Raw genomic sequence first — 27,986 nt, 5'->3', positions numbered from 1 at the left:
GACATGATTGTTTTTGTGTTTTTACACCTGAGTGACCACACCTCAATAGCCCAATAAAGCAACTGACTATATCGAACAACAAAGTTCTGAAATGATATGTGGATGCCAAGTGCATTTCATTCAAAGTAAGAAATTCAGTCCTCCTTTGCCTGTTTTGGATTATTGAAAAAGACCAGTCACAACAGCTCACTGGACCAGAGCTCATCCTGGTTTCTGTATCGTTAAACAGAATAGAGAGCACAAGACACTGGTTCATCAGTGCTGATCCCCACTAACAGCTGGGTGGATAGGAGGAACTGAAGTACTGTATTCAAATCACAGCAGCTCTGAACTCAGACTTGGACTCACAACTTCTCAGTAATGAGTGCAGAGGCTTACCCACTATGCTATGCTACTTTCTTAAGGATTAAAAAATAAATAATGTTATTCAATAAATAACCTATTTTTATCTTGTTTGAATCCCAAATGCGCAATGGACTTGTAGCTCTCTAACCAACCAAAATGGAAGACAGATGTGTCCTTGTGCGATATGTCATAAACCAAACCTTAACAATAGCAATCAAACCTGTCTGCTGAAAATAGATTTTTTCCAGGTATGAATATAATTCCCAATTCCTCCCCATTCTCTATGAATGTGCGTCTCATTTACCTGTCTCTTAATTTTAAATAAAGTAAATATACAACTTAGGGAATTATAATAAATAAATAAAATAAAAGTAATTAAATAAGTAATAAAAGATAAAAATGTAATTTACTGTATCATTCCAATAGCACACAGAGTTCTGGCTTTCTAGCCAGATATCACTTCAGACATGCTGTTTGAACACAGGCTATCTCTTCACTGCACATGTCTTGCTATGCCCAACATTGAACTAAAGCATTTTTAACCCACATCTGCACGTTACTGAAGACAACTGGATTGACCTGCTTCACACATCAGTCAGCTAAGTGTTTTTGCACTGACACCAGTGGTTTCATATACAACACAGAGTAATATACAGTAATGAGGGGGAAATGGAAGTGAATGAATACTGTACCTTGTTTACCTGTAAGGAACACACACCTGACAAAAGGCAATCTTCACATCCAGGATCGGTTCACTGCAGTAATACAAGAAATGGCGACTCAAAAATACCTGAGAACAGAAAATGACCAGCGTTTAATTTTCTAATCCAAAACTATGCTAAAATCCATATCAATGCAAGACCTAGAACAGTTACCCAAAATGATATAACTGAGCCTGCGCTTTTTTAACAAAGAACCCTCTCCTTCTTAAACATGCCTCTTAAGTTTCTGTGGACAACAGAGTATTACTTTGTGTACAGAGCTAAAGGCACCTCTTAAAAGAGAGATAATGTGCATTATCACTGTCCTGTTATTACATTCTGTGTTACTTTACTTTTGTGTTCTTAATGTTTTTCTTCTTGTTTTTCACTGTTGCACAGTGAGGAAAGAAATAATAACTCTGAAACAGTTTTCAAAGTTGATTAGAAGTACTCTAGAATTCAAATTACTTTAGGGTCCTACAAAGATGCCATTGCCCTTGTAAATTAGTACACACAGTAATTTAACACATAATATTACAACTAAAATGTAAATAAATTACTCTTTTAAAGTAAGACATTGTTTTAATTGATTCTCCTTGCAAAATAATATAAAAAATAAAAATAAAAATATTAACATGAAATATCAAATTTTCCCCCAAACTAGACATTTTGAAATTTATTTCCAAGCTTATACTATTGATTCTGACAGAACTATTACTGAAAATAGAAATGCTATAGTTGTAAAAAAGTTTGTATGGACTAAAGTACACCATTTAGATGTACATACATTTTCAAAGCCCCCTCTGTTCAGTGCTCTGTAAAATGACAGCTACCTGCTATATCAGTTAGAAAATGGTGTGCATGATGTTCTTACGGTAATAGTTGAGAAACTAGGGTCTTTTTCGAATGGTTTCCCGTATATAACCTTTAAAAATATGATGTTTTAGGGTCATTATTGCAATTAATGCATTCATTATCATAGAACAGCTCATTGCCATAGAAAAAGGAGAGCTGAAACTCTGAAAATGAACAGCACGTTGAACACTACTTATATAAATTGGATATTAAATAATGTTTAAAATGTAGAGTAGCAGCAGTCTCTCTAAACTTCAATAGACAATACAGTATATTAACATAGTATTTTTCTGTTTATTGTTCCTTGAAGGAAAAATAGCAGCTCTTTTTCAAAATACAGGTTAAACTATCTCATTATTACTAAACTGAAAGACGGTGTACAATGCAAAGAAATTGGATAATTTAATTAGGCCAGTAATAACAGGAGTGAACTAAATACATGTCATGACAGCATAATTTGGGACCCAAAGGTGCTGAAGAAGGACCATCCACTGAAAGCACTTTGCCTGCCACAAAATAACACAACGTCTTGAAAAATTACAGGCCAAACAAGTGCAACTTGCTTAGAAAAATTATTTGTTATCATCAATTTTAAATATCACATAATGCATGTTAAAATTACCTCTTAATGTTCTGTTACTAACATGAATAAAACGTCTCTAAATAGATATATTGGTACAGCGATGATGTGTTGCTCATGGGTACAGTTTAAGATGCACTGAATTAGCATTTTTACATAAGACTAGGAAGAACAATTAGATGGTACAGGTTTGTTATGACCATGTGGATGTAACAGCTGAGGAGCTCACATTCATTTGCTAGAGCCTACCGACTGGCAACATAATGGAACAGGATTATATTTGTGACCCTCCTACTGCAGTATGAATGTAGTGATCTCCAAGAATCACTATAGATATAAGATGTAAGGTAGTTTTCTTACATTTTCAGCCAAGTCAATTAACCTTGTCTAAGGTATGTAATAATATTATTCAAAGTTGTCTCCTTAAGTAGATTATTCTCTATAGTATAAAAGTACTGGTATGAACATTCTAAATAAAACAGACAAAAGCACAAATAGAAAACCTATTACACCACCATCTAGTCAGATTATGTTACGTACTCAACACAGTATATCACTAGAAAGGCTTCAGCCATGAAAATATTGAAAATGTCCAAAAATGCTTTAACAATGCCACTGAATGCTAAACTACAGCAAAGAATATCTGTACAAAGAACAGCAAAGAACAGCTGAATCTTCACAAAACAAAACAGTGAAACAGTGGCTGTTCCAAGTCACACCTATGTGATCCACATTGATTCACAGCACACAACATTCACAGGAATTTTGAAATGTATGTTAGGTGAATAACATTAAAGAGGCCTGTCACAGTGAATTTGAACTTTAATTTTACCAAAAACATGAATAAAGGAGATACTCTATAACTTGGCTACTGTATGTGTTATTTAGTTGTGTATTTCATGCTCATTAGAATTGTGGACATTATATTACATGGACATCTTAAGTTTGAAATTGATTTCCTAGCTAAAGGGTATTCTACACAGGTTATTAGACAAAAATGAGAAACTTAGAGGTTCAGAATATGTCAGGTTCTCTGCAGTTTTAAGCTGAACTAGGAGAAGAATACACCCTGAATGGGAAAAAGTGCATCTTGGTTAATGCATATACTGGTAATCACTTACTGTATAATATTGCATTGGACTACTGTGACCAGTGTACGATACTTCTCTAAAGAACAGAAGCTACACTATGGAGTTGGTCCTAAATTCAACCCATTGAAGTATATTTGTCTCATTTTCATCATGTTATTTATTACGTTTTGTCTCTATTGATACACAGAGCATCAAAAGAACTTTATCACTCTATGTGTCTATGTTTTTAGAAAAATCAAGTATATGAGTTTTAGATATTAATGAAACTGTTGTTGGTGTCATTTTGATCAATTTTTGATCAAGAAAATTTTGATCATTCCTTACTGATCTTGATACAATGAAGTCACTTTGTAGAATAAACACCAAATCACCTCATTCGTGAGCGAGTTGATTTGGCACAGGAGATGAGAGGCCATTTAACCTTTTGAATTTCAAACTTGGTGAATATTTAGAAAAACACAGAAAGGAAAAAATACCTCACTTATCAAGAAGACAACACCTTCATGCCATCAGTATGTTGGAGACTGGATGAAGTATTTACAGGTGGACTTACCAGCAGTGCAGCCATGTAATTTTTAACAGTAAATCAAGGCTTTGTATAAACCAACATGATAGACATGTGCTTTATACAGCAGAAAGATACAGTATGCTAATTATTTTTTGCAAAACACCAATTGATGGAGCAATGTGTGATGATCTAGGCAGATGTCTCTCTTGTAGCAATTGATGGCACTATATTAATCAAGTCCTAGGGCTTTACTTGCTGTACAGCAACCTTTTAACGAGAAGCTTTCTTACACAGCTTTTGTACAAGATGAGAATGTGACAGCTATGAAAGAGGTGCCCTACTCTGTAGACCTGAGCCCCATTGATGGGGTGAGCTGGGATGATGCTTGACATCTCAGTGAACATGCTTGTAAGAAGCGCTATGAGAGGAAAGCAACATAATCCCATAACCCAGTGTCTGCAACCTGGTGCAAAGCCAGCATACAAGTTAAAAGAGTTACAAGAGAGTTAGAACTGAGAAATACAGAAAATATGAAGGATAAACACACAGAACTGTCCCATTGGATTACACTGAAAATCTTATATTTCACACTGCTTTCATACCATGTAATCACCATGTCAGATGGGGCTATTCAGCATGTGCCCTCATAAATCATTTCAGTACAAACCGCATTAAGCTTCCCAGTCATTGTCTTACACAGTACTTGAATCCTGCAACAAAGGAGACTGGAAACTCAGTATTGACTTATCCTGCATTAACAACTCAGGAACATTTATTCACATCACAACATTTTATTCACAACCATGACCAACAATCTCTCAATTTGTATAATCTAGAAAAATATTTAAGGAAGCAGCCTACTTACAAAATGAAGGACAAAGCAACAAAGATACCTTTCTCTGACCACAATGGTGTTATGTGTATTTTGCCTCACACAGCTGACTGGTTAAGGGCATAGAAAACAAATGATCAGCGAGATCAGGAAGTCATATCTCATAAGGCTGCTAGTAGGACAAGACTGTCAGAGTGACGTGGTGAAAGGAATTAAATCCTGCTTAACCTTAAAATTTAATTACACTACTTTCTGCTGTTCATGTTTCTCAAGGCTAACTTGACTGATGGTTATTATGCTGCCTTCCTGACCCATTGACCTTTCCCAAGACTGCTGGGTAATTCATATCGAATAATATGTTATAAACACAAGGTGAAATAAATTATTGCCACCACCTTTTTCAGGTTTCTTAAGGAAGAAATAATAGGTATAACATTAATGAGATTTTTAATGTGATAATAGCTTTTTTTGGTTCTTGATTTCAATCTAAGGACTACAGTTTAAGTACAGTATGTACTGTACTGAAATACTGTACTGTATGTGTTAACAGTCAAAGACACTTGCTATGGTGTATGCAGCTGCTCTATATACATCTGATTATTCCCACAGAATAGAGTATAATAAAAGATCATATAAAACAAACAATAAAAAAGGCAATCATCAATATTGCAGTGTTTTTTGTAGTACACATCTATAAAGCTACAATCTTCATAATGAATAAAATGATAATTGTTAGGGCTTGTGTTGTGTTTTGATAGTATGTATTATCTGAACTGTTTAACTTGAATATTAGCTCAAATTGCTTAAATATGACTTCTACTGTGTGTCACCAGCAGACTGTACCAATAACCACTTTGGAAGTATTGGTTAGTACAGGAGTAACACTGAGAATGAATAAATAACCTGCCAGTGGAAGGAAAGCTTATTGAAATGCTACAGATCTCACTGAGAGTTTGATAAGAAAGGTCTCAGTGTTGAATATTAAGTTAAGATCCATTAAAATGGCTATTTTTTATCAGTGTTCCTATTTAAAAAAACTTCTTGCATTTATTCTTTCTGTTTAGAATTTGATTAGTATGCATCTGGGAGAACATACTTTGTCAACTGATGCAGATATTGGATGAGTGGAGAGTGCAAAACATATCACAGTTTTCATTGTATTAGTGTGGATTTCTTCAGCTAGTTGAAATAAAGGTCAAATAAATCTTCTGTTCATAAAATTTTAGATGCTGTGGTACAATGCAGGGAGTATCTGGTGTGGGGGGGTTGAGCCCCGCATTAAGGAAGACGCGTTGCCGTGGAAACCACACCTGACGTGAATGTGAATGAACGCCAGGTGTAGAAGTGATTTAAAGGGGGAAAGAGGCAGGGGGGACCTCGGTTTTGCTGTGGCTGTAGTGGTGAGAGAACAAATGCGGAGGTTCTGCTGCGAGCCGAGCCGAAGCATGACAGTAGCGGGTGTGAGACGCTACTAGTCGCGGCGCTGTTAGAAAGGTGTGCCGCCATGTACGGTATGAGTGAGCAAAGACTTGATTAGCCGCTGTAGTAACCCCGTGAGGGGGTGGAGAAGAACGACAATCATGGAGGGGATTGTGGACAGGAATGGCCTGCGAGGAAAAGAGTGAAAACGTCAGTCTGTGAGGAAACGAACAGAAGAAACGGAGCTTTATGAGATCATTGAAAGATTTAAAGGGACAGCATCCTGCTAGGGTGTGAGGGCAGGACTGTATGAGTGAGTTGTGATTTGATAAATGAGGTAGTGTGGGTGGACCAGAGTGGGTTGTGTGGTAGATGGACCCTCCCCCTGGCAATACAGTGGTATCGGGGAAGGGAGTGGGGTCTATCTAATTGCACCTCTGGGAGGCAGTGCAGTGGTGGCTGGGCACAGTGAGGTGTGCTGGCAGCTGCATAGATGTAACACAGTGGTGGCTGGGCACTACCTAAGGGTGTGAGAGTGAGGCACCAGAGAGGGGGTGTGGGTGTTAGAGAGGGACAGTGTGTTGGGTCTCGGCACGGTGTGTAGTGCCAAAGAGACTCGGTGATGTAGGTAGTGTGTATTTATGTTACCCAGCCTGGTGGCTGTGGGAAGAGGACATCAGGGCTGGAGGTGGACCTGGGAGTCTGAGGAACTGGCTGTGTGTGAAACAGTGGCCCAATGGAGTAGGAGCAGGAGGCTCTGTGTTGGGGCCTGGGAGCAGGAGGTTCCTAGCAGTGAGGACAACAGGATGAACTTGGTGAACCTGAGACTCTGAAGTTAAAGCGTCCAGAAGTAATGGAATGTGGAGTCATGTATCCTGTTACCATAATGGGAGGGTCAGTATGATCACCACTCTTGGAGGAGAGTGTGTGTAAGATAAAGAAAAGGAACCCAAAAGAGCTTATAAAGGGGTGTGACAGGAGAGAATGGGAGCCTGACCATGCCCTGTGCGGAGTCAACTACTTAAGTGATATGTAAAATGATAGCTAAAAAGACACTATCTAAAATCTATGCATCTCTTCCTCTCTTTATCATTTACAAAATGTACAGTACCATGATCTAGAAGATGAAATACTGTAATATAAGGAATTTAGGACAGGAGCAGCCTCTTAAAAATTGTTTAATGTTGATAAAGGCCTTAAAATTCATTGTAAGACTCGTTAGGCATAGGAATTCAGTTCTATCATTTTTGTTAACAAATTTTAATTTATTAGGCATATTTTATTAATTGGAAGTCTTTTTATGTAATTTATGGCCATGCAAAAGCAGAGATTGATAACCAAATCAAAACTTCAATACATTTGCCGTTTGGAAATTACAAACCCATTTGATGTCATACAGTACTGTATTTCTTATGGGAAATCAAACTAATTGACAAATGCCAATGTGACAATTGTGCATTTCTTTTAAATCCATGAAATACCGTGTTTAACGCTTGTGATTTGAAGTTGAAGTTCCGATTTGGTTCAGGACAAGCAGTTATAGAGTTGGTGTTGTTTGCTTGGTTCTTTTTCATTAAATAAAACAAGATCTTGGCCTTCTCCTTGTATTTTACAATCAACAACATACTTAATGTGCAGGGGTTCTAAAAGAGACCACAAAAAATGCATTTATGGATCTAATGAAATTAGCAATCCTGCCACTGAACTCTGTACATCATGAAGATTATGGGTAGCTAAATTTGTTAAAGCAATTAACCTTTTCCCTTGAGCAATTCAGCAGATGAAGAAAGCCCTAATAAGCTTCTCTCCACACTCACCGCCATCATTCCTAACAAAGGAGCGCAGCATGCTCACAGCCGAGGCCACCATGCAGTAGCAGCTGGACTTTTTATCTAATCTGTGCAATCACTACTGAAGCAAAGAGGTTTTAAATCTTAATTAAGACGGGATATGTGTTAATGCATAGTTTCTCAATCTCAGACTAATACTAGTTCGATCTAAATTCAAGAAGAAAATAATCCACAGTATATGCACAAAATGAAGAAGCAATGTGAATTGCAGAGCCAATTAAAAACCAAGATTCACAGCAGCGGGAATGTAAAGGCAACATGCTGCTCCAGTACTTAATAGTATGCTTATACTGGCAATTTAAGTGGGTGTTTGAGATAAGAAAGCAGCAGATTATGTCACTTTATTGGAGAATTTTCATCCCTTTAGCATTTAATTTTAATTTCCTATATCCAACTATCTGCTGCCCAAAGCTTCTCTAATACAGGATGTTTTGAATCATTTAAGCTTAATTGCTTTAGATTCCAAAGCAATAATTACTAAAAGGAAAACAAATATTCCTCTATTATTTGGTTCTTTCAGCATTGATCCAATGTAGCAGCTGTGGGGAGACAGATATGCCCAGAAGAAAATATATACTAAGCATCAAAAGCAACATATAACTTCATAAAATTCACCTTTTTATTGTTGGCAAAATGGTAAACATGTCTGGTTCACTGACTTTTTATGGAACAAATACTGTCTCACGTAGGTACTGTTAGTATCATTATGTTGATTAACACCTGACATCAGTAGAATGTGTTTTCATCCTTGGTGAGAGAAATGAAATTGGGATCTGGGGGGTCTCCACTTGTTCTATTGTGGTTAAACAAATATAAGTATGAGGTTAGACAGTCCTGTTGAGGCCATCAAACTCAGACATCCCCACTGAAAACATTGCTGGAAATGTGGTGTTTAAGAATATTATATATATATTTGCTTACCACTTGGAACGTTTTCTACTTTATAGGCTATTTTTTCTTAGTTGACCAGTATTTTGACAATTTGTTACAAATATTAAAGATACAAAAGAAAAATAACCACTGACTGATACTAACAGTGTTAGTGTATTGTTTTGCACATTGGACTGTGCCCACTTGCATTGATTTTGGGATGTTCTACATAAAGCCTTGAACACAAAAGAGGACTTTCTTTTGATTCTCAGTATATGTTATGGACAAATGCCAATATTGGCCTCTTCCGGCATAAGAAGAAAATAAGAGACAGCTACAGTACAGTAGATCTCTAAGGTAGGACTGTAAATTGTCACTGGTAAAGTGTACATATAGGGTAGCTGTAATTGCCAAGTACTTATACATATGTCATCCTTGTTGTAATTCTGTTATTGACATCATGCACAGAAGGAAAAAAGTATATAAGCACAGCAGTATTTCTCTCTGACAGTAAGCAATGCTTTTTATACTGCTTCCAAGAAGTGTGGTGCAGGCATACAGACAGTACAGTACTTGGTTCTCTGGGATCTGTCTGATTGGCACATCTAGAACTGCTGAACTGATATCATTTCCTATTTATTTAGGGTGACACAATACAATTTAATTTTGCTTGTGTTTTCGTAATAAACATGTGAGCCTGTACTGACATTTAGCTTTTCAAGAGCCAGTGAGAGAAACTTTTAATATGAAAGATTTCCTTCTTGGGATTGCAGGGCTTTTTATGAAGCATTATATGGGCCAGGCGAGCCTACAATATGAAAAGAGAAAATGGCAAGGTAGAGCAAACAAACCCAATAGTGTTCAGTTTATTTCCAGGAAAAAGAAAAACAGATTAAGATGCCAGTAATAGAATGATTCAAAGATACAATGCAGTAATCACTGTATTAATATTTCATAATAGATCAGACAAATATAAAATAACTATACTGCAAAGCAATATAGTTAAATAACCACACTGCTGTGCATTTATAAACAGTATTCTGCATTTGCTGTAGACATTACTGTGTATTGATCAAGTAAATAATAGCAGCAGATATTTCTCTCTACAGTTGCATAACCTAGTATCTGACAAGAGCAGAAAACACGCCGGGCATCACTTTTTGAAACATTTTGCGGCTGAATAAGGTAATAATTCTAAGAAATACTAAATGGAGAAGCACGGAAAGCTTACACAGATTCACACTAAAAGAGAATCTTTTTTTTCTTCTTGTTTTCTGCCGCAGTCTCCTTTTCCACTCCACCGGGCATTCACTGTGTTCCACCATAAAAAAAAATGCTTCAGTTTTCTATAGCTTTCAGACAGACTAGGCTTTGTAGTAAATTAGATTTAAGAGGGAGAGGCATACCCTCACTGAGTGTTAATTGAGATCTAGGCATCACTGTCACTTTCAGAAAAAGAGAAGAATTATCCCCAATTCCCATGCCGAATTCAGAACTGAAAAGCCCAGTACCTTAGGTATTCTTTGTGTTTTGAAGCACATCTCCTTCAAATCAAGTCAGATTCCATGTTCTACAGTTCCTGCTTTCTTGTTTCAGTCAAAAAGTATATAGTCCGTGAAATTTTAAATTGGCCAGTTTTAAATGGCAGATTTTAAAATTCTAAACATTTGAAGTATTTAACAGCTAGGCTAATTACCCTGTCTTAGATTTATCTGTGCATCAGATTTAAATAACAATTCTAATGCCAGATCCCATACTGCAAGTAATCCAAGCTGAACTTAATTTAGTAGTTCAATAGCTTAATCACTGACTTTATTACATCCAGTATTTACTGTATAACAACTTTAAATGCATGTTTAACCAGACTAATCAAGCATTATGTTCAAGTACAGTAAGCATTTACTGTACAAACATACAGGTGTTGGAAAGATTCAGGCTTGAGGAATGAGCTGTATTTCTTCCTGTACTAACTCTGAACCTCGGTTAACCAAACTTGTCATGATTCTGTGAAATAAATCTGCTCTTTACAATTACAAGAGAGAGCCATTCTAACAAGTTTAAAAGTATGCCTTTTTTCTTTCTACAAAATGTACCAGTGGAGAGGAATTGTGTTTAAAATAAGTCTGTTTTTTCTTTATTAAGACACTGTTTCTTCTTCTAAGGCCTTCTCCTACTTTATAAGATAAATGAATGCAAAAACACATAAGTGTTATTTTGCTAAGTGAAGCAAAACCAAGATTTCAACTAAAATAAGCATTTCTTCTCTTCCATATTACATTTTATTCTGAGCAAATCTGTAGTCTGTAAATGTATTTTAATTACTATGATAGCATTGGTATATACTTAAAGAAAAAAAAATCAATATTGTCAAATGTAAAAGCTAAATTTTCAACCATTGGTACTTTAAAAATGTTAAATTTCATAATGAGGATTTACTCACTATTGCTTAATACACAATAAAAATTAAGATATCTATACAGTATATGTATTTCAGTCAATACTAAATACACTGGTTTCTCTATCCAATACAGTTTGTCTTCTTCATATTCAGTATGTACAGTACTGTAGTTGTGTCATATTTTGTGGGAAGGTATAATTTTAATATCAATCACATTATACATTCAATTCATAATTAGGTAATTAAAAATTATCTAAAAACATGCTGTTTTATTGCACTTCTGCAAGTTCTTACAATGTGATCATATAAATTGCACTAATATTTCTGTTATGTACAGTATGATGAATATTTTTCTGTTTTAATTCTGAACAGGTCAATTAAAACCGGATCTTGATTTTGAAAGTTGAGCTGATCTGGTCAGTATTTTGATGGGAAACTCCTAAGGAAAAGCAGGCTGTTGTCAGAGGTGGTATTAGTCAACCACTAAAAGTCTCTCTTCTCTGTGAACATTTCCCAATTAATGTTTCATTATGGGAAAAGTGCTGCAACCATATAAAAAGATTTTAGACTTGAAAAGAAAAGACCTGATTCAAGTAATCATATCCCTCAAAAGCACTGACAAAACTAAATCTACAAACTTGTTTACAGTTAACAGTGAAATGCAAACCAGAAGACACAAGGGGAAATATGTAAAAGTGCATTTAAAACTGCTAACGTGAGGCACATCTTATCAGTAATGTTAAAGACAGATTCCCTTATCTTCAACTAACTGGCAATTCGAAAGAGAATTAAAATAGTTGCCAAATCTGAATCAGCAGAACCACTTTCACACTTTTTTTGTGTGTAGACGTTTCTGGAGCTTCTTGGTGATTGATTGATGAAGTTTCTAAGCTTGACAAAGACATTTTTTTATCAAAATTAATAAAATAATACACAAAATAGTGAATCTAATATATAATGAATGGTTTCAGCTTTACAATCAAGAATATTTAAAAATCTACTTATAGCTAAAACCATTTTGAGCTAATTTACTAATTTTCCATTTTTGTTGTTGAACATTGTTCAAATAGGCCAATATGTATTTAATTATACATATTTAAGATTGAGAGCTGAGTAATTATTGTCTTTTTACATTTCTAAATTTTGACGAAAGTTACAAATTTAAATTTAGATTTTGATCTCTTTACTCATCAGTAAAGCACTTAAATAACTATGGAAAATTAGACCCTATGTTCACTTTCTAAAAATCTCCTTAATGTTGAAAAATCAGAATAAAACATTTTTAGGAACTTTGCTAAGTTTCGATTAGCATCTTGAGAGATTTCACTGGGTTGTTTCTTTAAAGGTACTGTACAAAAAGATTTAAACTTGCCATGGTAGTACTCTTTGACGACAACTGCTAATGACTAGCTGCAGAGGTTTCAATACTGAAATTGTTCTATGCACAATTAGAATGCCCATAGTCTAGAGTATCCAAAACTGCTGCTCCATGGAAGTATTCTCACAGGAGACTATTGAAAGATCTTTTAAAATAAGCAGACTGAGACATCATTGTGGAATTCAATGCTTGACATACTGTACCTCACAATCTCTCCCAGCTTTCTTAATAAATCCTTTCTTGACTGTCAAACCAGACATACACTGTATTGCAAATCTAATCTGAGGAAGGTGAATTTGTTTCAATTTTGATAGGAATATTATGGATTGAACCTAATGTAAATTCTGCTTTTGAAATACCTTGGTTATTATAGGTTTAAAGCCTGGAAATGTATTAAAACAGTTACTCCTGGTTTTGTTTTTATAATTCCAAGCTCTGTACTGTTTTTAATGTATAGTTAATTAGCTTAAGGAAACAGAAAGGTACCTTTCCAGACCTAAAATGGTGGGAAGTTTTAGTGCATAGTGAAAACAACCCTACAATCCTCTTTGATAAAGAAGAGTACAGCCTTTTGTACTGTTCTGCAGAGCTTTTACAACCCACTGCAAATCACCAGAAACCCCCCTACATGCAGTGTACAGTACAGTGCTTTGTATTCCTTCAAAAGTCTCCTGCAGTCCAATCTAATGGACATCCTACACTACACCTAAGAAAGAGTACAAAGTGGCAGCATTACTATTTGTCAGGCTGCACTAACAATACAGACATGCATTGAATTATTATAAATGGGGGGACCATGCACCAACTACAAAATGTGCTACTGAATAATCAATCATACTGATGTAAGTTCAGATTTATATGTTAATTAAAACCACAGATATTCTAACAAAGCACTAACATGCTCTTTCTTTAGTTATAATATTATGTAATTGAGTTGGGATTACTGTTAAGATTAAGGTCAGGAATCCATAGGGAAATTTGTAGAAACTTCAGATGGGTTAAGAAATCAACAAACATTTTAATGCTTATTTTTCACTTGGGAGGTGGGGGAGACTGTACTGTATTTCAGAGTAACTATTGAAAGCATTAAGAAGTGTTTATTAGCTATAATCAGCAGTGACATATTGCAGACAGAATCCCAGCAGAAACCATCAATAGCTCTAAATCTGCTGATTGCATCATTCTTAACCGGTTGCCCTACAGGTCTATAATACAGCACCTTACTATAAACACACAAACTAATGTTTACTGAGATGGTTTGGATAGCTTAAATTTAAAAAATGTATTACAAACATCAGCCACTCACTTTGGAGTCTCAGTGTTTTTTCTACAGCCTTGAAGCTGCTGGTTCAAATCCACGGTATCCTATTCATGGGGTGTAGCTTCCTCAGTCTGACAAGTGCTGAAGGATCTTTGGGTTACAGTCTCTGTAGCTGGCCATGTAGAACCAAGCCTACATAAACCAAAGACACTTTGAGGATTAAGTGCAGTGCTATGAGGAAGCTTTCATCTTGGCTGAAACCCCTGGCCCCACTGGTGTGATTCTGAGCCAAAACTGTGGCTTCCTTTCAGAGCCAAATCTCATTATAACACATCATTTTTAAATTCTTCCTAACATCTACACACTTAAGAAGTTTCATTATGTAATTGTAGTAGCTGTTACTACTTTGGGTTTGAGTTATTAATGACTTTTATGTGCATTAAACTCATATTCCTTCTTAAGTCAATGGTCAAGATGACCATGAAAAATAAAAATCCTGAATCCTTAATCCTGAACTAAGGCCTTAAAATTGTGCAAGGCCACATTGTTAGTTAAAACAATTTTTCATTTGACTTAATTCAACTTTGTGAAGCTGAAGGCAGAAAGGGGAACTTAATAATCATGCATTGCGGTCTCATAAATCAATATTGTATTGCTGCCACTAATTGCAAATTAGAAAAACTTTGTTATGAGCTGCATTATATCTGCAGCCAATTCAATAGTTTAGATATACTGTTTATATTAGATATATATTAGATGCAGTATTAAATCAAACTGTACAGAGCTGATAACTGCAATGAAAAGAGAAGGCTTGTATGCCTGATATATTTTTAACAATAATGCTTCATTCTCACAGTCAGATGTGCTGTAATTAACTATATTGAATTTGTCAGAATATATGAAGTATCTTTTAGAATCAATATTTTGCATGGTTTCATAAAACTGCAATAGAAAATAATGGTTTCTTTCCAACTTTCCAGCAGCCATATCACTCTGAAGCTCACAACTGGCAACCCAATGAAGCTAAGCTGGTGTGAGCCTGGTCAGTACCTGGATGGGAGTCCTCCTGGGAAAAACTAAGGTTGCTGCTGGAAGAGGTGTTAGTGGGGCCAGTAGGGGGCACTCAACCTGTGGTCATTGTGGGTCCTAATGCCCCAGTATAGTGATGGGGACACTATACTGTAAACAAGCGCTGTCTTTCGGATGAGATGTAAAACCGAGGTCCTGACTCTCTGTGGTCATTAAAAATCCCAGGGCGTTTCTTGAAAACAGTAGGGGTGTAACCCCGGATCCTGGCCAAATTTCCCATTGGCCCTTATCAATCATGGCCCCCTAATAATCCCCATCTATGAATTTGTTTCATTACTCTGCTCTCCTCCCCACTGATAGCTGATGTGTGGTGAGTGTTCTGGCGCACTATGGCTGCCGTCGCATCATCCAGGTGGGGCTGCACATTGGTGGTGGTGGAGGGGAGTTCCCATTATCTGTAAAGAGCTTTGAATGGGGTGTCCAGAAAAGCGCTATATAAGTGTAAGCAATTATTATTATTATTATTATTATTATTATTATTATTATTATTATTATTATTAACTCATTATGAAGCATTATGCACAAACAGTGAAACTAATTTAGAAAGGTACAAAAAAGTTGTACCTATGCTGCAAGTTATCAATAATGTAAAGAATAAAATGTCAAATAAAAAGTTAGCTACAGTATGACATTTAAGAGCATTTAACACATCTAATACTGTTTTTCAGTTTGTCCCTCTGACAGGAATAAAATGACTTCAACTGTTCAAAATGACTTTAAGGGAAAGCACAGCTACTGTATAGGTGTTGGAAATAAACAAGGCTTGTGTATGAAGGTTTTAATACTTTTGCAGACAGCATATATAGGCATTCTTCCTGTTCCATTTATAATTCCTAGCATTGTGACAAGTGTCAATGACTGTACTGCAGTTTTGTTTTCTACTTTAACTTTTGTATGCTTCAAATCTTTGGAAAATATAACAAAAATAATTATAACACAAAAGTAGAAGGTACACAATTGCCTTTCTTGTGTACATAGCTTTTATATTTACAGAATAAATACATGTAATACATATTGTATAGATATAGAATGTACACCAGAATCATTAATTCTATATTTTTTGCAAACTGCAGCTTTTGTATGACCAACCAGAAATGCTGGGGAGTTCTGTACAACTCTGTCAAGACAATTTCTTTGTTACTGCAACATAAAGTGACAGCCTTCACACTGAGCCACTTTAAATAAGCTTAAGGGAGCTCCACATGCTTAACTGCACACAGATGAATCAAGACACATATATCCTCACTACAGCACAACAAGGAGCTCTGTAGCATCAAGTAATAGTTTTAATAGCCAACAAGACATTTTTCTTGAAATTATTAACAAATATCCACCTATATCTTTTTGACGAAGACCATACAGTGGTATCAGAATTTATTCTAAATAGTATTTTTTGTAGAATTGTCTGGAAACACAAATCATGAAGAACACAATTCTGCTGGAGTTTTAGATAGATGGCCTTTCCTATTTAAGAACCAACGGGTTCTCCATTGCTCACTGGTAAAAGTGGCATGTCATCGATTTTTGTGGGGGTTTTCAAATAATTACTTTTTGGATTTTCTAATATCATTATTAATTTTTAAGTAAGTGAAGCCTAAAAAAGAAAAAGTGTAACAAAATATTTACTAATATTATGCAGTATGTGTATTACTATTTATTTATGAGATAGATTTATGAATACAGCTGCAGTGCAAATATCGATCCGCATCATAAATAAAATTCAACAGCCAGCCTCCTACAGCTGCCTAGAAAATTCCAAATGAAACAAAATGTTGACGTTCTCCATGGTTTAATAGAAAATACAAATACTCCCAAGGTTAAAGTACATTCATATTGTTTTCTTCAGATTTGTTTTTCTTAAAAGAAGCAAGAAGAACTCCAGACTTAATTGTTGTTGGTAGATAACATATTAAGCTGAAACAGGCAAGGATGCTGCACATATTGTAGATAAGCCAATTTTGAAGACCTGGAACACTCCACTTTCTGGTTATTATAACTCATAACTTAAGCTGAAGATTTTTTCTCCAATTATTATTAACTATTATGAGATGTTCTTCAAGTACAATGTAAATTTACTGATATTCACACAATGCATTTAAACAAACTGGATTATTTGGCTTTAATTGAATTACAGCTTATTCATCAATGCAAATTCTAAACCCAACACCTGAAGCTGTACAGTATGTCAACTGTCCAGAAGCAAGGAGGTTCTGGAAAACAGAAAACCTTCATTAAATGAGACATTTTGAATTCGCTATTAAAATTATATTTAGTCTTGGTTTGATCTATTATTTTCATTTGTATTCATGCCCTTTACAGTTGACATCACATTTTTGGGTTGTTGAAGAAAAGCTTGAAAAATAACTTTAAGGTCAGTTCTAATATCAACACCTACTTTTTCTTTTAATTAAACCAATCAATTGCACTGATCGGTTTAAGTTCAGGTTTGAAAACCATGAAAACCTCTCTCTAGGAACTTTAAAGGTTTATTCCATGCTGAAAAGAGAAGTAAAGAAACACAACGTTTCGGCTGTGGAGCCTTCTTGGGGTGTGCACACCCTTCCACAGCCAAAGAAGGCTACACATCCGAAATAATGTTTTTTTTCTTCTTTTCATCATAGAATAAACCTTTACTTGTTTCTTTGCAGCCTACGCATGCTGACATAGCTAACTACTTCAACCTCTCTCTATTAACATATGAAGTACATATACATATACTGTTGTATCAAATACAGGCTCTGGTTCCATTCTCAAGTATTCAGCAATTGAGCATGGTCAAGGCCATCAGATTTCATCCACTAAATCAATGCCTATTGACTTATGCAACTCAGCTGTGCTGTTATTTTCATAAACATACTCATGTAATCATTATACAAACTTATACTAAAGTAAAAAATATTGTTAACATTTTCATTTACCAGCAACAATGTACTCAGTTGTAATTTTCAGGGATTAGACTGTATAAATTATGTACTGAACAATTCCTAACACCAAAAAAAATATATACATTTAGTTGCTCAAACAGCACAGGAAGTACTGCACATTTCCATTGTACTATTCATACACCTTCATAACTGTTTCAAATGAGTCACACAGTTTTTTTTTTTAAATATGAATTGCTGAATGACTTCAATGGTATTAAAAAAAGGAGACAAAACAGTCTTTTAAGAAAAAGTGATGCATTTTTTTATCTTCTAACCTTTCAAGTCTTTTATTTTGAACATTTTAAGAACTGTGGCATTTTGACTTGTCAAAGGCTTTCACATACTGTTTAGAACAGCTCTTCTAGTTCTTTCAAATCAATATGATTGAAAGTGTTAAGTGACAAAACTAATTGTTCTGACTGTAATGGTGCACAATTAGTATACTTAAGGAACATTGAAAGCTGTCTGCGTGTCTTTTGATGCTTTTATTACAGTACAGGTTTAGGATATAAATATGAAATAAATGTCATTTTGATAGGGTCTAGTCACTCAATTGATACTGCCTGAAACTAGCATTATATTGTATCATATGCCAAGGATGCCATTAGTTCAGCAACTTGTTAGAATGAGTTATTAATCAGGACTAATTAACAATCATGAGGACTTCCAAAGCTTCAAGCACTATGTTACTACCCCAAGTGTCTAGGGGTAAAGGGGTGTAACATTTAGGATAATTCTTTTGGAAGCAGGTGGGTTTTGGTGAGGGACTAGGAAGCGTGAGAAGGGTAAGGAACTAGAGTGGTGCCAAAGGAAAGAAAATAACAAACAAAATGGAGCTGGCTAGGACAGTGAGGGAAAGCTAATCTGACTACAAAAGAAAACCTGAAACACAAACTTCTGCGTCTTCAAAACCCTAGCTAACCTGCACTGACTACCCAAAACCATACAAGACAAATGGCACTCACCCGTACTAAACTAGTGTACTAATACAAAATCAACTAAGTGTGTAAGTGTACCCAACAACCTAAACTAACCTTATATACAAAAGTTCACACAAAAACACAAGTGAACCAGGAATACAAATAATCAATAGGAGCAGGGTACAAAAGAACACAAAAGTTGAACATGTACTGTAACACTGGGGCAAGGTAATGACAAAACAAGGATGAACACACAAACAAACGAAAGTGCAAAGAAACTAACATAAAACCAGCAAAACAACAAAGCCGAAGATATACGAAAATACACACACACACACAAAGCAAAACAAACCAACAAACGAAGCCAAAGCAATAACCAGAAGCGAAGCAAAGCGATAACCAAAACCAAACGGGACCAAAGTCAAACGAAAGGCCTTTTCTGCCTGAAAGCCTCCATGTTAAATAGAGAATAAAATGAGTTCTGATTGGCTGAGGGCTGATTGGTGATGACATCATATTGAAACAGTGGTGTGATGTTTGGCCAATGGGGAAGGGAGAACAATCAAGGGTCAGCAGTGTGGACATAACAGAAAAAACACACAGAACACACACTGGGACGTTACACACTACCGTATTTTCATGCCATGGACAATGTCTATATTGTGATTATGAGCGCAAAAATGAAATAGGAGTGCATAGAAGAATTAATAGCCAAAATATTTACCTCAGTCAAATGAGCAAGCCCTCTGAGTGGTCTTTTGTGTTACTAATAATAATAATAATAATAATTGCTTACACTTATATAGCGCTTTTCTGGACACTCCACTCAAAGCGCTTTACAGGTAATGGGGACTCCCCTCCACCACCACCAATGTGCAGCATCCACCTGGATGATGCGACGGCAGCCATAGTGCGCCAGAACGCTCACCACACACCAGCTATCAGTGGGGAGGAGAGCAGAGTAATGAAGCCAATTCATAGAGGGGGATTATTAGGAGGCCATGATGGGGTAAAGGCCAGGGGGGGGAAATTTGGCCAGGACATCTTTTCGAGAAGCGCCCTGGGATTTTTAATGACCACAGAGAGTCAGGACCTCGGTTTTACGTCTCATCCGAAGGACGGCGCCTGTTTACAGTATAGTGTCCCCGTCACTATACTGGGGCATTAGGACCCACATGGACCGCAGGGTGAGCGCCCCCTGCTGGCCCCACTAACACCTCTTCCAGCAGCAACCTTAGTTTTTCCCAGGAGGTCTCCCATCCAGGTACTGACCAGGCTCACGCCTGCTTAGCTTCAGTGGGTTGCCAGTTGTGAGTTGCAGGGTGATATGGCTGCTAACCTGTTGCAGGGTGATATTACTGACCTGTTATTGTTATTGACATGAGAACCATGAGACAGATTTCTCTCAACTTCTCCAAGTAGAAAAATGCCCTATAGTACATCTCAATCCAATTGAAAACTGGTAGAACCTGCAAAACATTCAGCTCAAAACCACAGTAAAATTGAGTCTGCTGAATGAAGGGGATGGAACTGACTACAAATATGTCAAACTCTGGCAGAATACATTTATTGGCTCTTTTTGCTCTTACCACATACTCTTGCCACTTCAAGATATTCTCGCTACTTGCAGAGAGGAAACATTATTCAGCAAAAAAAATATCCTTGCTCATCTCCCATATTAGACTTTCCCTCCATCTCCAACCACAAAACCTACAACCTGCCATGTGTCTGATTGTTTGAACAGTAGCCCAGTCCTACTAAACAACACCTTGTTCCAGCCCCATCAGGGAAAACAACTGAATTGAATACCTGTTCATTCACATCCTAACCTAGACACTTTGTCTGGTCTTAAAGACACTTAGATATGAAATTACACTAAATTCACTGGTATTCTTCCAGGATGGCTACAAATAGCAAAAGTGCAGCTGACAGTGTCTAATGATTTACATGAGGTACAAAGGAAGACACTCCCGAAGGGAAGTACCATCAGCTGGGTACTTAATAATACATACAGTATGATGTAATACTTACTTATAATACAGAGCAGGACCAGGTGAAATAAAACGGACATTGATCAGGGCTGGTGACTGTCTTAATGGCTTTTTCTATCTCGGCAACAATCAAAAATAAGCAGGGTTCTCTGGATTCAATTTCACTAGAATAATTGTCCGTACATTTCTAAGTGAAATCAGCATTTTTGTACAATAATTGAGCTTATTTTGATCCGAATGAATTTTTCACTTTTCAAATAACCACAATATACAAAAAATAAAATATTAACTATGTTTCCCGAGTGTTTAAGTACATAATTGTCTGCTCAACACTTCTGTAGGTCTGTAAATTAAAAATAAGTTATTTATTTTCCATTACATTTTCTAGGACAACTTTTCTGGGGCTGCAAAGTTTCATATTTTCCAGGCTTTCAAGATCACACAGGGACCTTGATGAAGTTAAGTAGGTGATAAAAGAATATGGGTTAAAAGTAAAAGCCTTTTCATAGACTTCCTTTCTCAAAATTGTCTGTGTTCCATAGGGTGTGTAATATGTATAAGCATTTTAAATGCAGATCACACACAAAAGAAAAAACTAAAACTTACAGTAGATTAATATAAATAAGGTTATTAATAAGAAACAGCAAGTATTGAGAATAAAATATCAAATGTTTTGATGGATTAAACAAGTATAAAGGCTGACTACTGCAAATGCTGTTTATTCATCCCAGCCACTGTAAAGCTGAACCTGATTTACAAGCAATGTATTTCATGAACTGCATATTAATAACAATAAGGAAAAGTGTTAGATATTTTTTTCTGAATAGTCACGCCCTGCAGCAAAACAAAATATAATCTATATATCATATACAAGTGCAGTACAGCGTGAATCTTTGAGCATATTCTATTGATGTAAACAGCCAGCTTTTTTCATCTTAGAAAATCTGCAGACATTAATTCCAGGTGGAGCAGACCAAAAGCTATATTATTGTGTAGTTTACAGAGCTGCAAATATATACTGTAACAATATACTAAGATTAAATACAGAAACAACTTTTAAATAAATAATTACAATTTAAATTAAGTTGGTCACTGTATTTAATATTAGTTTATAAGAAAAGGAAAACAATGTCCAGGGAATTAAAATAAATTAAATGGTTGCATATTTCTTTTAATTTACAGTACACCTGCATATAACACTTCTATTGCCAAAGTTTACAGTACTCACTAAATAATCATGGTATGAATGTAAAGAAAATATACAGTAACTTTAATGTATATAAAAATAATACATACATACCAAAAACCTTTCAGTTAATGTGCCTTCACTAAAAATATCTTTTCAGTTTACATTTTTAGAAGTGAAAGTTAAGTTTACCAATCCTGTTCAGCTTGTCAAAGATGAGTAGCTACATCAGGAGAGCTACTTGATGTGCCCTTTGTCTGATTCATTCACGATTAATGAGATTTGAACTCATCGGACTAATTTTTCATTTTAATTGACTTTCAACAGACTTGCTCTTCAAACAGCAATGAAATATCTTAAATAACTATAAAATGATTGTGAAATTCAACTGTAGAGATTGGTCTGTGGATTTGGTTAGCTCTCTTCATAACATGGATGTACTGTATGAAAATGATAGCATACAAACAGGTGTCTATCCTCTTTCTTTAGAGTTCATGGCAATTAAAATCTTTTAAATTTAAGGTAGACATTTTATAAGGGATCACAAAAACAGAGCCCATTATGGAGTATAATATTCAATAAATAATGTTAAAGAAGGCAAGTGATAAATTTAAGCAATTTTAAGGAAAGGAATAGTACTCTATACAAGATAGATCTAGAAACAACAATTTAACTACCTCATCCTGTAGCTCCATTATTTATTACACTCTTGATGCTGTGCCAACAAAATGGTGTATTCCTGTCAGACCTTTTCCTGTTTTCTTGCTAAATAGGAAACATTGTGTTACACACAGCCATTTCATGAAAACTTTGAAACAATGCTGAATTTTAAGTGTTGAGCTTGAAAACACTTAGTAACAAAAACATTAAAGTCAAAATACAGATTGAATCATTTGTATGTCCTTTAACCATCCACTTAAAAATGTACATGGGCTTTTTTTTCTTTCTTTGTATGCTCTTTTATACAAAAAGCTCTGAATATTAACTTGAGAGCAGAGCAAATGAGCACAGCTACAGTATGTGAGCTGGGCAGTACCTCCCACCCAAATAAATCCAAGCTGTTAAAAGAGCTATTTTAACTCTTTTAAGGGACCATAGATGGTCATGCTTTAGGCTAAAATGGATGAATAAAGATTTAATGCACATTCAAATCTTAAAACTCAGGGTGCTATAGAACGTTAACAAAAATCAATAGATATTCAGTGGAGATGAGTTTCAATTAAGACTAGTGTCAGGGTTAGGATTAGTGCTATGGTCAGAGTTCAGGGTAGCATAATCAATACAGTGTATCTATGAGTACGTTGTTCACATTCTAGGGAACCGACAATCATCTGACATGCTTATGAATAGAATATCTATTTAAACATTTTATACAACTTAATCCCAAGTGTTACCAAAGAGGTGTAGTTGGTTTTCATGCTTGTCCTTTACTAATGTCTCCTTGGGTCTGTCTAGGCTTTTGTACTTTTTGTAGTTTTGTAGTTTATTGTTACAGAATACCTCAATACAGTGCAACTACTGTATAATTGTATAACTCCCGTACAAAAATGTGATCTTACAATAAAAAACCTTTTTGAGGAAACACTTAGATTTAGCCGGTGGTACTGCTCCAGAACTGACACTTAAAAGTGGGAAATAAAGACATTTGATTGTCCTCAGTGTGATAGTGTCGGATGTAATAGGAAGCTGCCTGAGCACCGGCAGAGCGCTTGTTGTTTTCTGTGCGGTGTGCCGGTGTGTAACCGTCTGCCAATGTTCTGTTCTCTAGTAAAGGTGAGAATCCTTTTGTGGATCAGAGTAAATGTTTGTGTCGCCGGTGAGGGGAACACATTCAGTTCTATGATGAACCCCGTCTGCAGGCGCGTGGGGGTTAAAGCGCAGTCTTGATTAGCTTCCAGTGTGATAGCTGTGCATTCCCACACGCCGCAGAGTGGGGAGTGCAGTGGGAGGTGTGGTCCACTTTCACATCAGATACTGTATGATCTACTTTGTTATATAGTTTCGGTCTAAGTAAACCAATAACAATTACAGTAACATAAAGCAAACAAAGAACAGAGGTCTTATCACTGAATGATTTATTGCTAAAACACAAAAAGGTCAAATTGCATTATATCAAAGAATGTTTGTATTAGAACCAATTCACACATAAACAGATCAGACAATGCGTTAATGTTACTACATATTGACAAAGCACAATAACCATAAGCTGAACAGCCCTACATAAAGATTAGTCATCATTCCCATTAGTAGGCCTAATTCTATACATGTATGTCTGATGAGCAGCATAATCTTTCAAAGCTTTTCAACAGATTTTAAAAATCCAGAAAGCCAATCCAAACAGATGGAATGGCATATATTAACACAGAATAGATTTTTTTAAGAATTGAGAGCTTAAAACATACTATAAATGCAATATTGTGATAATTTATTTTATTATTTCAAGTGCTGTCACAGAAGGAATGAGACCAATAAACAAAGAATTCTTAAAATCTATAGGACCAGCATGTCTGTTCACATATTGTTTCACTGGTGCTGCATGTACTGTAACACCCCTGTACAGGGCTGACAGATGTCCTCAAGATCGCCCTGTTCACTGCAACAAAGTTGTCACCTTTTATTGAGCTGTCTGTCAAGATTAATTTATCTTCATGTACCCATTTTTATCTGTTGGATTTTATAAACATGTTGACAGATTTAGAAGAATTGTAGTGGGGAAAAATAGTTATCCTCTAACAGTAAACATGTATATGGATCCACATACTGTCAATCAGGGCAAACTTAAAGGTTTAGTTTTTCTGTTTTCCCTCCATTTTAATACCCCTTGACACTTTTATAAAACCTTACAGCTGTCAACGACTTACAAAATATTCAAATAATTGTATCCAAGCACCTACACCGAGATGTACCAAATTTATTAAAATCCAGAACCTCTACTTTACACTTATATTTTAACTAGACACTGTCCTCCAAGGATTAAGAGTGACCTCAATGCCTTCAAACACAAAGGCTACTAACTGTATTTTTAATTTAATTCTAAATGGAAAACCTGTTTAAATTGGAAGCCCCTTCTGTGGTGAAGCTGTAAAGACAGAAGTATTACCATACTGTATTTCTAATTCAATTAGGACCTGTCCTGTACAAAACACTTTCTTTCAGAAGATTATGTAGTCACTGTTTTTACTTCAAAACAAGTAGCTTTCTACAAATATAAAATAATGCTCAATGACGCTGAGACAAGTACAATCTGTTGCATTGCACATGCTGGAAATGAGGGCATTTTAATCACATATACCACTGCAGACGTTTTTAAGCCAGTGTTTGATATATAAAAATTAAATTAAATTAATGATGCTTCATTAATCATGGGAGCATCTAACCAAGAAAATGCAGATTGTTCCAAACCCTCCATCAATTTAAAAACATCTTTACGATACTTCACCCTCTTTCCTTCTCAGTTAACCTCATAAATATTTTACTACTGGCATTCACTTTGTTATCCTGCTTCTGTAGTTTGAGCACAAAAGCCCTGAGAATGGAATTAATTTTGGAGAATCAAACTTACAAATATAAAAACTTGACCATATCATAAAATGTAAAGTAACACAAAAAATAATTATAAAAGTGGAATTTCAAATTCACAGTTTTCATCCAGAAATAAATATATATATACAGTATACAGTGTATTTTAATACGTACTGTAGACAGGACCTTTCATCACAACCAGGGTCCTAATGCACTTTGTCATTAAACATAGTTGCACATGAACCAACTGTCATACAATCAAGTGGATATGAAAGCAGCACACCAACTACATCCTGACTATAACAATGCCTGAGAGAAGAGATCAAGATCCAACTGAAAGTTTTATTAATAGATCAACTTCAAATAGGCCAGCATCCGTGATCTACAGTACCACTGTCGATAGTGACATTGGGGTTAACATCTTACTCTTTTAAAGAGTACCTTGGGATCTGTACTGCTAACAGTGAGGACTGGATTTCAGTTTAACACATCATCCAAAGAAAACACATTTCTTAGAACACAGTAATCCATGTCAACACTATGGGGCATTGCTTTGGATCTTCTCATGCACAGGCCCAACATTGCTCAGCAGCTGAAAGAAGAGATTTAAGAGAACGGTTTAAGGTGGTACAGTATAGCCACTAGAAAAACAGCATGGACTTGAATATCTGATACAATGATGATTCATTACTATATGTTAACATGATTTTTCACTACACAGGATTTAAACCAAGCAGTACAATTCTTAAATTTAGGCAAAATGTTTTCTAGATTACATTCTCAGGTTTACAACTCTTGCCTTTTATCAATTTATTGAACTTCAAACACAAACCAAAAGGAAAAGATCATTTTATACAAGGAATTATAGTGCCAGATGCAATAAAGGAATGTCCTCCTTTGAAGACACCGTTTTTGCTCTGATATTCTTAATGACTATTTAATTCTGGGCATTCCTGTAAGAAATTGCAAAAAAAGGGGTTGTTGTTTGTGCAAATCATATTTTTCAAATCTAACTATATTTGAGAGCTGAAAATCTCAACACTTAGTTGTGCCATTTTGTTAAAAACTTCAGAAAATACATATATTAAAAAATCACAAATTTCCCTCTTTAAAAGGCAATGGGGAAAAAACATTTTTAAGTGCAACTAAAAGGCAACATCATCTTAAGCAACAAGCTAACCATAGAATAAGACCAGAAAAGCATCATATCTCCTCACTGCCTTCTTCCAGTTCTTTGAAGACTGAATCACAATCAGGTACAGTATGACCTGGAGTCTTTCACTCAAGGAAGCCATATCACACCTACAACGGTGATGGCTATCATCCACCCTGCATGCTCTCACCTCTGGCTCCTTTCTGGAGACTGTGGCAGCAGTTGCTGCCATTTTTCTGTCCATATTTTCTGGTTCATTACCAGCTGTGTTTCATTCTTCATTGACATGAACACATAAATTACTGTTTAGGCTAAAAGTAGGTTTAACATAGTCACAAACTGAACGCATACAATTAAACGTCACCAAATTCTCACAACCACCTCTCCCCGCATTTTGAGGAATCACCTCATCTCCATCCACCATGGTCAGTACCCTTTCTAATTTTTCTTCTGCATCCGTGCTCTACCTCCCAACAACTCTTTCCTGGGGCAAATACAAGAAATTTCTTCCGGCTTTCATTGATTTAGGTGCCATGGGGAACTTGGACTCGCCTCTTCACTGAAGATTCCCCTGCAGCCGGCCTATGCTCTCATTTGCCTCCAGATTCTTAATGGATCATCCCTGTCTCCTGGTCTCATTCGATGGAAGACAATTCCTCAATCTCTTCATATTGGAGCTACAGTACTCACAAGGAAGAGATCTGGTTTCTCCTCCTCCAATCACCATTGCTTCCGCTCATTCTTGGTTACCCCTAGTTACAAGCACACAATTCTCATATCTCCTGGTCTCACCATGATATCACAGCCTGGGGACCTCGTTGCCTTAAACATTGTTGTCAACTCCCTCAGAAACTTTCTGTTGCCCTCATCGCCAAGGAAGATTCCTTCTCTATTCCCCCCACTTACTCTGATCTACAGCTGGCTTTTTGTAAACAAAAGGCACTCTCCCTTCTCCCCCATCAACCTTATATTGTTTCATTGAGTTAATCCCGGGAACCTTACCACCCAGGGGGCGCATCTACCGCTCTCTTTACAAGAATCCAAAGCACCTATCCAACTTACATCCAGGATACTCTGAAATCAGCTTTTATCCATCTCTTCTCTTCTCCTGCT

The 27,986-nt window shown here is 35.9% G+C and overlaps 1 protein-coding gene across 13 annotated transcripts in view; it reads right to left on the bottom strand.

The window, feature by feature from the left end:
- Nucleotides 1-27,986, bottom strand: part of mapk10 (mitogen-activated protein kinase 10) — a 103,516-nt gene that overhangs the window by 59,320 nt on the left and 16,210 nt on the right. For 6 of the 13 annotated variants that reach the window (XM_015340151.2, XM_069186976.1, XM_069186978.1 and 3 more), the window contains exons 1-2: nucleotides 22,876-22,894; nucleotides 1,064-1,135 (exon numbers count right to left, since the gene is read on the bottom strand). The exons of 1 other annotated variant lie outside the window; for it this stretch is intronic. In XM_015340151.2, coding sequence (XP_015195637.1) covers nucleotides 1,064-1,135; nucleotides 22,876-22,893 — 90 coding nt within the window. In that variant the 5' untranslated portion in view covers nucleotide 22,894. Of the gene's footprint in view, nucleotides 1-1,037; nucleotides 1,136-22,875; nucleotides 22,895-27,986 lie in introns of those variants that run through there. 6 more of the 13 variants (XM_015340143.2, XM_015340152.2, XM_015340157.2 and 3 more) reach the window with 3 other exon arrangements.

This window comes from Lepisosteus oculatus, chromosome 3 (assembly GCF_040954835.1).
Source record: "Lepisosteus oculatus isolate fLepOcu1 chromosome 3, fLepOcu1.hap2, whole genome shotgun sequence".
NCBI lineage: Eukaryota > Metazoa > Chordata > Actinopteri > Semionotiformes > Lepisosteidae > Lepisosteus > Lepisosteus oculatus.
The sequence above is the reverse complement of the archived record's forward strand: the minus strand, read 5'-3'. Positions and strand labels throughout refer to the sequence as shown.